Genomic DNA, 11,424 nt, shown 5'->3' on the forward strand with positions numbered 1-11,424 from the left:
ATATTATGCCTTCAGTTTTTTTTTTTTTTTTTTTTTTTTGTCCAATGAAATAAGCCATTTTGTATCATGCATAACATTAATTAGTTAAGAGTACTTTATAATTAGTTGGTCACCTTAGACAAAATTTAACTTTAACCATCATTTTGAGAGTGAAGGAGAACATTTGCTTGGCCATATGAACTAAAGTCACTAGTTCCAATTGGCATATAAATGAGGTTTGAAATTCAAAGTCTGTAGTCCTTGTTCAGTCGGCCCACTATGACATTTGCAGATGAGATGGAGAGACAGTGAAAATACTGATTGAGGATGAAATTTATTTTATCCAATCATAACCACAGCCCACAACAAAGACACACCAAATCGACTTCCATCTCTTTCATTTCCTGTTCCACAGGAAATTGCCTCAGAGGAAGCTGATAGCTCACAGCTCACCACAGTAATGCTATCTCTCTTCTAGCTCCCTTTCATTAAAGAAACGGCAACATTTTGTGCACTGACAAAAATGCACTCATTCACAAAAACCCCTAAACAATATGCATCTGTGGTCAAAAGGCCGTTTCCACATTTGCTCTCAACTCATTTTACCTACAATGATGTTTACGCAAATGCTGGCATTTAAGCTAATATTTTTTGAAAATTAAGGTTTAAATCTCTCTACATTTTTTCTTGCTTTCTATATTGAACGTTTCTGGGTGCCAAACTGTGCAAAGGCCTATATATCTTACAAAAGTGATGGGTGCTGTTTGCTGTTATCTCCCTCTCTTTGGGAAATCTTGAAATCTGAATTATTTTGCTCTAGATTCATTTCTCCTAGAAGGTGAGATGAGCTTATCCACTTCAATCAGAGCTTGGACGTGTCGACATTTCCTAATGGAACAGCCATCCCCTTAAAAGCTAATATGAGTGATCGCCTGCCCCGTGAGACAGTGGCCCTTCTCAGCGTCATTCGTCACAGTATATAATCCCAGCTCTGATTCTGCTGGGGGAGGAGTGTCAGGTACTGTGGCACATGCGAGGAGCTCCCAGTGATTTCTGAAGGAGCCGCTTAAGAAGATATCCTCTGAGACAACAGCACCTTCGCCATATGAAATGCAGGGAAAGAAGACATCTCAAGAGACAGCAGCTATGTCCTCTGAACTACAAACTAATTCAAAGGGGCCCCAGACAGCTCCTAAATCACCTATTGGGCTTCTTAGGAAGAGAGGTCAAGAAGCAATTCCAAAGATGCAACCTGCTATGATGATGTTCTCCAGCAAATACTGGGCTCGGCGAGGTCTATCTTTGGATTCAGCAATGTATGACCAACAACACCTTGCAGCCTCCATGGTGAGTAATGAACAGTTTTGATGGACCCTCTTTTGGGCGCCACATTCCATAGATTCAATTTGCCTGTTTATTCATTCAAATTTTTGGAATATGGAACGTTTACCCTGGAGAATGTAATTAGTGGCAGTTAATGAAATCTAATGAAACATTTCTATAATATACTGACTGAAAGCCTTGACAGCTGGAACTGGGCACAGTGATGTAATACAATATTTTGACATTATAAAAAAAAAAAAAAAACTGAAGTTGGTCAAAGGCAGTTAAGGTCAAAGTGTCTCAGTACAAGTTCTCCTTTTGAGGTTGTTAATTACCACCCTTGCATGCTTAACGCTTGTAAATAAACATTTTAATTTACTTTTTAAAAGAAATAAGCCTTTGTCTTAACCCATTTGTCCATCTTAAGAGTTTTATATTCACTAAGCAACACCTCCACGCAGCTCCGCAGGACATCCTTTAATCGGATAGATGAAAGACCTGACAAAGAAGAACCAAAATCCACTCATGACCTTGGGAAATTAGCAGTGATTTTCTCTCTGAAGAATGAAGTGGGCTGTCTGGTGAAAGCGCTGAGGCTCTTTCAGGTTAATGAACATCTCATCTTCTGGTGGGGTAGATTAATAGTACATTTTAATAAGTATATATAATGCATAGTGTTTTTTTAATAATAATTTTGATAGGCTTTTGATTGAAACTAAAGTGACATCTTGCCATTGTATGTTTAAAGGAGAAGCATGTGAATTTGTCCCACATCGAGTCTCGGAGATCCAAGAGAGTCACCAATGAGGTGGAGATTTATGCAGAGTGCAACTGCTCAAAGAAAGAGTTCAATGAGTTGGTGCAGCACCTGAAAGACCACGTCAACATTGTGTCATATAACACACCTCAGCATGTGTGGTCTGCAGAGACCGGTAAGCCTGAACTTAGAATAGCCAATGTAATTATGTTCTGGCTTTGTTACAATGTTACTGTTTCATCTGATGTATTTACTGTATTTCAGACTGTTTGGACTGTGTGTGTGTTCTGGGTGGGTTGCCAGATGGGGAAGGAATACCATGGTTTCCCCAAAAGATCTCAGAGCTGGACCAATGCTCTCACCGAGTGCTAATGTACGGCTCAGAATTGGATGCTGACCATCCAGTAAGTACATCTGTTTAGTAAATTTAGGAAGTAGCTCAATGGTGGAGTGAATGAAACCTCGTCCCAACGACAAACAATATACTCTGTTTACTCTTGATTTTGTAATAAGGTTCTATACATTAATATTCAGTAATGCAACAACATAAAATAGTACATTTATAAATTTACACACATTTTGTAAAAATTTTTCATGATTCCCTGGTTAAAAATAAAACCTTATTGTAAAGTGATTCTTTGTTCTTTGTTGCAGGGCTTTAAAGACAAAGTGTATCGGGAAAGGAGGAAGTACTTTGTTGAGGTTGCAATGAACTACAAATTGTTAGTATGGGTTATAATATAGTTTTTATTCTTGTGTAGTTGATTTTGGGTTTTTGTAGCTCAATTGTTGACTAGTTGAAAATGCTAAATATTACAATTACATAAATGGAAACAATATGAAAGTTCTAGCCTTACAAACTGACTAAATGAAATGATAGAAATTGCTGAGTTTTTGTTTTTTGTATTTTCAGTGGGCAGCCCATCCCACGGATAGAGTACACACCAGAAGAAGTGAAGACATGGGGAGTAATTTTCAGAGAACTTACAAAACTCTATCCAACTCATGCTTGCCGCGAGTACTTAAAAAACCTCCCTCTTCTCACAAAGCATTGTGGGTACAGAGAGGACAACATCCCACAGCTAGAAGATGTATCTCTATTCTTAAAAGGTAAAAAATGTGTCACATCAAGTCACATCCACGTTATTCTACTTGCATTATTAATTGCATTCATTCAATTTAAACGTCTACAATATTTAATCTGGAGGATTTGATTGTGAACTTTGCAGAGAGGTCAGGGTTTACCGTACGACCTGTGGCTGGATATCTGTCACCACGAGACTTCCTGGCCGGTCTGGCTTATCGAGTGTTTAATTGCACTCAGTATATACGTCACAGCACTGATCCCCTCTACACACCAGAGCCGTAAGTATAAACCAACACCAATGATTTTTATGTAGAAAACTATTTTTTCTTCATCCCCTTTAAACTGTAAACTGTTTTTATGTCCTCAGGGACACCTGCCATGAACTGCTGGGTCACGTACCGCTCCTAGCCGATCCCAAGTTTGCTCAATTTTCTCAAGAGATTGGCCTTGCATCTCTAGGTGCTTCAGACAAGGATGTGCAGAAGCTGGCAACAGTAAGTGTTAAATGTTCTTAAATGTCATCTCAAACTTGACTGGCAGTCACTACCGAAATAAAAAGGTCACTGAAGTTTTTCATGCCATAAAGTTTGATCTATGATGTTGAGTCATGCATTTGCATTGAAATCAGATCACTGGTTCTATATGGCAGACATCAAGAGATAATCAGATCTGGGTATAAGGTTTTTGGTGGTCTCAATATGAGTGGGTATGTCTCATAAAGGCATGAAGAAACGTCTTGTATATAATCTTGCTTCTAACCCTTTGCAATATATGCAATAAACCACTGTGCTTTTTTTCAATGCTATTTCTTCACAATTGAATTTGGACTTTGCAAACAAGATGGCCAGTTGAGAGCCTATGGAGCAGGTCTTCTGTCTTCTATTGGAGAGTTGAGAGTAGGAAGCCATTTGTTCACTATATCTAAGCACCTCATGTATTAAAATCTCAAGTTTTTAAGTGAATGAATAATCTTCTTTGATTATGCAGCATGCGTTGTCTGACAAAGCAACAGTGAAGATGTTTGATCCCAAAACCACATGCTACCAGGAGTGCCTCATTACAACATTTCAAGATGTTTATTTTGTCTCTGAGAGTTTTGAAGAGGCAAAAGAGAAAATGAGGTAAGTATATCCATTCAGTCAAATGTAAAATTGTACAGTAATCCACATTTCGACTTATGTCAATTAATGTTGTTCCTTCTAAACAGGGAATTTGCTAAAACAATAAAAAGGCCTTTTTCTGTCTACTACAACCCATACACCCAGAGCATCGATTTATTGAAGGACACCAGGAGCATTGAGAACGTGGTTCAAGATCTACGCAGTGACCTAACCACTGTCTGTGACGCCCTGGGAAAAATGAACACGTACCTCGGTATCTAGCTAATCAAAATCATCAGTGCTTTATTGTAGAATAAAACTGCAACTGTTGTACATGATTCAATTCAAATTTCATTAATACTGTAACATCTGCAGTGATGTTGATTATCTGGGCGTGAGGATTATCTTTGAGGATGTATGCCACACAAATTAAGGTGTGAAAGATTGCAACCATAGTCATCATAAGGCATTCAAAAAATTCAGTCATCATTGCAATGTATTAAAGTGATATTGATGAAATATTGATATTATAAGGAACAACAAAGCAAAAGAAAGGATTTAGTATCTATCTAGTCTTTGCCTCTTTGTGCCTAATGTTGTTCGTAAGACTCATAGCAAGTGAAGGCAGTTGATATGTACAATTACAAATTAGCCTACATGTAAAAATCACTAGGCGCTATTCTGATTCCAGTGGCATTATCTATATGTAAAGAGTATGTTTGTGTTGCTTATTTGTTGCTGAAAAGCCAACTTCTCAGTCAATAAAGCATTATATTTTAGCATTATTTTGTGGCCTTTTTTTTTTGTTTCTTTACTCATTGTGCCGCAATGAGTAAAGAACACATTTCATTAGTAACACAACATTTTATTTTCTATTAAATGTAAATATAAATAAGTACATATTTATAAAATACAGATTTTATAAATCTATTATAGTAGGTAATAATATCTATATTTCATAAACATCACTTTCATCACTAATAACCATCAATTTCACAGTATCTTGTCAATGGACCTCTTCATCATCAAAGGCTTTCTCCTATAGTGTGTCAGAGATGACATATAATTAGTGTGTTGAGCATTATTGTAATTATTTTATTCAGTAAACTGCATTCATTTCTAGTAAACTGATATATTTTAAGCAGGTTTTTTTTTTTACTAAATTTAACTGGTGCATAAACTCTCACCCATCCACCGTGCTGTTTAACCCAGGGAGCGAAGTTCTCCTGCAGGTACTGAGCTCCGTATCCCATGACCCTGTTCATGGGGTGTAGGTCTAGGGCTTTGAGTCTGCTGGTGACCTCAAAGGCCAAGGCGATCTGCTCACATTTTTTTCTGCTCTGCAGAAATTCTGGTACACTACTCGTGATGAAGGCTTTAGTCAGTGCTTTAAACAAGTCGTAAGAGAACGTTTGCTGCAGGTATCCTAAAAGCTCTCGGTTGCATTGAATCTGAGAAGACAGAGGTGACATTTAAGAGCAGGAAATGCTTTTTAGAATACAAACTGAACTGCTTTTTTAATGCTTTGATGTGACTTAAATGAGAGTTATAGTACTTTATAATTGATATTCATAATCGTGTGACTCTCTAGTGAGAATTATAGTACTTTATAATTGATATTCATAATATTTTATCACAAAGTTTTTAACGGAAGCCCTACATACATTTGGTTTGTTTCCACCAAGTTCCAGAGATCAAAATAAGCACAATTGTATATAATTAAGTGGATTATCCAGAACTACACACTAAACCCAAACTAATCAGTTAGTAACACTACAGAGTGTGAAGAGATCATGATGATTACCGTTTCATTCAATTCATCCCCTGATTTCTTCAGCAAGTCAACAAGCCTCACTATGACATCTGAGTTAGCCTCTTTCGCAACTAGGACAGACCAGAATTACAATCTGTATAATCAAGTGTTATAGAAGATAATATTTCAATGACTTCTTATCTGGTGATTGTGTTGTGTGTAACAGACAGTACACTTTACCAGGACTGTCAGGCTCTAGTCCTTCATCAAAACTAAGTTGTACTTCTGCAATCTGGGCCAGTTTTTTAGCCACATCGCCAAATTTCTCCTCACCTGTTTTCAATAGACATGACATTAAAATGAGAATAAATGTTATAGTCATCTCAGAAAGAGTCACAGATCTCAAATACAGTATCTCTCTGGTCTGACTTGATTGTGCCTCCAGTCTGTACATACAGGCACTTTGCACAAATCTTGCGCTTGGCTTCCTCTTCAGGCAGTATGTTTCAAGCAATCGATATTCATCACTACAAGTTATTAAAGGTGAGTCACCGTCCATCATGTGAAACAACCACTGGCTTCTGCATATCAGATAGAGAAACAGGACATTTCACTTTTTATGCTACATGTTACATCCGTAAAAAAACGTAATCAAAACGAAAGATGTGAACTTATTAACATTTCATATCTGAAAAGACTTTATCTGCACTGTTTCAGTTTGTAAACTGAAAAGAGTTGTGAAGCAAACATTGCAGTTTAAACTTTTCACGACGTCACGGATCATGTCGAACGTGTTTCAGAGCAAAGCGCACATCTCTTGGTTCTAATTCTTTGATCGGACCACATAAAGTCTATTGAATTAATGTAAAAGCAATGTGATCTCTTATTAACGTAACAGAAAATAAACAACAAGACTAACCGGGAAACCGGGTGAAGTGTTCCTGAGAGTTGGAGACGTACTGTACATACGTACGAACGCGCACGGAAGTTGTACGTACAGCTGTCACTGCTGCTTTCATTTTCGTTTCGAGTCGTCTTTCACATTGTTGTTTATGTTAATATGCATGTTCATAATAAGCTAAATGATTATGACGCCTCAGCAGCCAATATTCATAAACATATTTTTGTAGGCCTATTGTTATAGCCTATATGGTAGAATTAAAATGCATCTACTAACAAACTTTACTACTAACACAAATGATAAAGTAGACTATGAGTACAAATACCCACCTTTCTTTGCAATTTGTCTGCAAAACCAAAAGTACAGTAAGAGCCAGGTGATAATAATCTGCATTTTAGTTACTAAATTCATTTCACAGTGTTTATATCAGTAAAAAGCTGAATCCACTGGCAAAAGACAGTATTTAAAAATTTATTTAAAGAATGTAGTTATTAATATTGTTGTCTTGGTGTGACCTTTAACCCTATGAATATTAAGATAGGATAAGGATAGAATAGCCTAAATCACAAGTGCTCTCCCGCTCTTCAGAAATGACACAGAAGACTCCCTTGTGCTTATTTATTGAGACTTATTTTATTTGTTACAATATAAAGCAGTTAATGAAAAAAAAAATAGCCTACAACTTTAGCTAAACTATAATCAAACTCTAAACAGCAGTATTGGTGACAGGGTTTCAGGTATCCTTTACGCTTAATTCAAGAAGCATCTAAAGAGTGCTTTACTTCTTAGTCTCTTTATATTTCTTTTTTTTGGCAATTCCACTTGTATTCATCAACTCATTTCATGACCAATGTTTCTGTTGTATGATGGGTATCAGTCTCTGTAAATCATATCTATTTCACCGGATGTCCTTCCGCTGTGGCCTACGCTTTTGTCTTCTTCTCACATTTTTCCACTTCTTCGTCATAGTCTTAATCAGTTACCTCCACTTGGGGTTTTGACACCTTCTCTTCTCCCTTGTGCGCTCTTGTTACCCTTTGTGGTTTTTTGTGAACATTTAGTTTATGAATTTACTTTTCACACTGTTTGCTAATTTCATCCTGTTCTACATTCTAAACAAAAGGAAGTCAAGTACATTTGTGTACTATACATCAATATCATTTTGAGTATTTATATATTCAAGCATATATGCATTAACTTAAAAGCAAGCAATGTTGGGGGTACATTACAAGTAATCATGAGTTGTGTAATCAGATTAGTTAAAATAAAGTAACTAGTAAATTTAAAATGAAATATCTGAGTTTTTCTAACGCACGTTAGCTATTTTGTTTTCCCATTTATTCACTGACTTCTCTCCTGTCCCTGTGTTGAGAGAAATTGGGAGTGATTGGTGTGAAAGGACCAAAAATATAACTTTTGAGGTTCTTGTTATTAAAAAAAAAATTTTTTATGGAGTAACAATATTGCAATGCATTACTTTTAAAAGTAACTTCCCCAACACTGAAAGCAAGCAAAATATCAACGAAAACAATATTGTGCATAATTTTCAATGTAATAATCTAACAGAAGTGTTTTTATATGTCATATTTCAGATAAATAAGCCATAATAAAAACTTCACTTTGGATGCTGTAGGTTTTGAGTCGTTGTTTGTTCTTTTTCAGCATTCTTCTTACAGCAGGCTAGTTGTTTTGCGCGGGACATGTAAAACACAGGCCCAATACAGGTCCCAAGACTGGGAAAGGTATGCATCAGGTTCAAGATGAAACAGCTTGTGTGACTGATTTCTTCATCCCCAACCTTAAGTGTCAACATGTAAGGGGCGGTAGCCAGGAGAGGTCCATAGATAACAGCTGAAGGGATCAGAATAAGCAAAGCGTTATTTAGTGCTCTGTTTTTTACAGATGACCCACCTCTTCCACCAGTTTGCCCTTCACCTGGACCTTTTTTGCGGAGTACTTGCACAATGCCTGTTAGACACGCCAGCATTATGAGTAAGAAAGCATCAAGAGTGATTGACAAGTACAAAGCTAATTTAGGGAGCCTTTCATGGTAGGTAATCACTGCAACACCTAAAGTGACAATCCAAATTAGAGCCAAGCACATAACACGATACTCCCATTTATTCCCTAGTTTCATGTAGAGGACTGGATGTGCTGCGGCCAGGTAGCGCTCCACACACATACTGGTCAAGAGAAGAGGACAGCCGATCAGGTTGAGGATTGAAATGGCCTCTGAAACTGTCAGGAGCTGTCCAGCGCGCTCAGTCATAGAAATGTACATATCAAAAGGAAGACTGATACAGAAGATGATGTTCAACACGGCAAGATTAAGCCCCAAAACTTCAGAGGGTGATAGACCTTTCTCGCCCCTCACTAGCATCCATAGCATAGCCACATTAGTTGGGAAGCCCACCACAAAAGTTAAAATTTCTAGTGGCAAGCGAACATAGGAATAATCTTCACCATTGCACTTATCCACAATGGTAAGAAATAACAGATGCATATCACTTGTAGCAATGCTTGCATAGTTGCTTACATTTGATGTCATGTTTGCCATGTTGACTGAGCACTGTAGAGAAACAACAAAAAACATTGCTTGTAGTACAAAAACATGGCAAATAAAACAAACTCTCAAATGCAGATGCTTATGCATGCATTTAGAAAGTAAAATTGAATTTTGTGAAGTATTATTACAATTTAAAATAACTTTTTTCCAACTTTAAAAAAAAATATATATTTAAAATTGCAATTTATCCCTGTGATTGTAAAGCTCAATTTTCAGCAATCATCATTCTAGTGTCACATGATTCTTCAGAAATCATTAATTTGCCATTTTGGTACTCAAGATACATTAATTATAATTATTGATTCAAAAACATTTGCTGCTTAATAATTTTGTGGAATCCATTTTCAGAATTCTTTGACTTGAAAATATAAACAACAGTTTATTTGAAATAGAAATCTTTTGTAACTTTATAAATGTCGTCACTTTTGATCAATTCAATGCATCCTTACTGAATAAACATATATATTAAACCTTACTGACCCCAAACTTTTGAATGTATTTAATGTATACAGACACACACCCACACACAAATAATAAATAAATGTATAAACAATTACAAAATATCAGAAGTAAAATATGAATAAAATAAGTTGTGAAAGTGTTACTGAAAATGTTGAGACATTAAAACTGACCTTTTCTTGCTACGACATCAATTTTATTGTTCACCGTCCTTTTTCTTCTCTCTTTTTTGAAAGATCTTAAATATATCAATCCTTGTTCTGTTGTGTTCATGTAAATTAAGTAAAATTATTTGAATTTCTGAGTTGGTTCATTGAATGTATGGTATCCACCACCCAATGAAAATGAGAGAGAATGTTTTTTTGTTTTTTAACCACATCTGTTCTGGTTTTGAAAAACCCATATAGCAAATTTTACACAAATCGACAAGGGCATCCAGACTCTATTGAGACTCACAAGAAAAATTGATTGACACAGCAATTTAATACAAATGAATCAAGTGCAAATTTTACAGTTAGGTTACAAATGGCTCCTTCTAACTAAGAGTATATTGCTGTTTTACAACACATTATGAATGCAACATAATGAAAATGGGTGGTAGTTGACCACCACTAGGAAATTTCTAAACTGTGCAAAACAAAAAGATTTTGGTTTCATTTTATTTTCATACACTTACAATATCATCAAAACTTCTATGTACAGTTAGGTTGAATTATGTATCTTTAGTGTTATCAAAGATCTGACAAGAAAAACCAGGTCCACCTCAAAATCGAATATAGTTACAATATAGCAAATACTAAAATACATCATCAACTTTAAAATATCAAAGTGCTTCTGGTTATACCATACAGCTAAATCTGTTCACACATCTGTGCAATTTTGTCTGTACTGTCTTGGCCACATTCAGTGCTGCTGATGAGAAAAATGACTACTGTTTGCATTCCTGTTGAGACAAGTCTATGGGTGGGTGACAGTAGCAGCACGTGGGGTCTTGTTTTTGGGAGGTGTAGAAATCTGTACGTAAACTGGGGTGGTAGAAGAGGTAGAGGGGTTTGGCTCAGTTTGAACCCTTTGGAAAACAAGGGCCGGGTAGATTTGGCTGTTGGCGTGGTATGTAGGGTTTGTGCTATGGGGGCTTCTCAGCAGACTCTCCTGACTCCTTGTGGAAAGACGAAGAGAATTCTGTGATGCACAAAATCACAGAAACTGAATCACATCTTATAGTATGTCTTATGGCTTTATACGTCCTCCCACATATTACATAATATTCAAAAATGTGGTGTGGTTGTAGAGAGTGGGCTTGTGATGTGGGTTGCAATACACATAAGGGGCATATTGTGCCACAAATATAGGCAGAAGAGAGGCTATTACTGTTGTATTCTATTTTTACATTTTAAAATGTAATTTAGTCCTGTTAATTTGTCACGTGATCCTTCAGAAATCATTCTAATATTCTGATTTGGTGGTCAAGGGGCATTTCTTTCATTTCTTTAAAACTG

At 36.4% G+C, this 11,424-nt stretch overlaps 3 protein-coding genes across 4 annotated transcripts in view; 1 reads left to right on the forward strand and 2 right to left on the reverse strand.

The window, feature by feature from the left end:
• The first annotated feature begins 105 nt into the window (after nucleotides 1-105).
• On the forward strand, nucleotides 106-5,086 carry LOC109074194 (tryptophan 5-hydroxylase 2-like). Its single transcript, XM_042744190.1, has 11 exons — nucleotides 106-1,326; nucleotides 1,764-1,907; nucleotides 2,051-2,234; nucleotides 2,324-2,463; nucleotides 2,714-2,781; nucleotides 2,973-3,169; nucleotides 3,289-3,424; nucleotides 3,514-3,640; nucleotides 3,947-4,042; nucleotides 4,134-4,267; nucleotides 4,354-5,086. The coding sequence occupies exons 1-11, from the start codon at nucleotides 1,090-1,092 to the stop codon at nucleotides 4,526-4,528; spliced, it is 1,638 nt and encodes a 545-aa protein (XP_042600124.1). The 5' UTR covers nucleotides 106-1,089; the 3' UTR covers nucleotides 4,529-5,086.
• On the reverse strand, nucleotides 4,524-7,011 carry LOC109074195 (apoptosis facilitator Bcl-2-like protein 14). Its single transcript, XM_042744191.1, has 6 exons — nucleotides 6,919-7,011; nucleotides 6,456-6,580; nucleotides 6,240-6,332; nucleotides 6,051-6,130; nucleotides 5,434-5,697; nucleotides 4,524-5,285 (listed from the first exon to the last, which is right to left on the reverse strand). The coding sequence occupies exons 2-6, from the start codon at nucleotides 6,559-6,561 to the stop codon at nucleotides 5,253-5,255; spliced, it is 576 nt and encodes a 191-aa protein (XP_042600125.1). The 5' UTR covers nucleotides 6,562-6,580; nucleotides 6,919-7,011; the 3' UTR covers nucleotides 4,524-5,252.
• Nucleotides 7,012-10,391: 3,380 nt separating this feature from the next.
• Nucleotides 10,392-11,424, reverse strand: part of si:ch211-242e8.1 — a 5,488-nt gene continuing 4,455 nt past the window's right edge. For both annotated transcript variants that reach the window (XM_042744193.1, XM_042744192.1), the window contains exon 7: nucleotides 10,392-11,084. In XM_042744193.1, the coding sequence (XP_042600127.1) occupies nucleotides 10,883-11,084 (202 nt within the window). In that variant the 3' untranslated portion in view covers nucleotides 10,392-10,882. The remainder of the gene's footprint in view (nucleotides 11,085-11,424) is intronic.

Source organism: Cyprinus carpio, chromosome B18 (assembly GCF_018340385.1).
Source record: "Cyprinus carpio isolate SPL01 chromosome B18, ASM1834038v1, whole genome shotgun sequence".
Classification (NCBI taxonomy): Eukaryota; Metazoa; Chordata; class Actinopteri; order Cypriniformes; family Cyprinidae; genus Cyprinus; species Cyprinus carpio.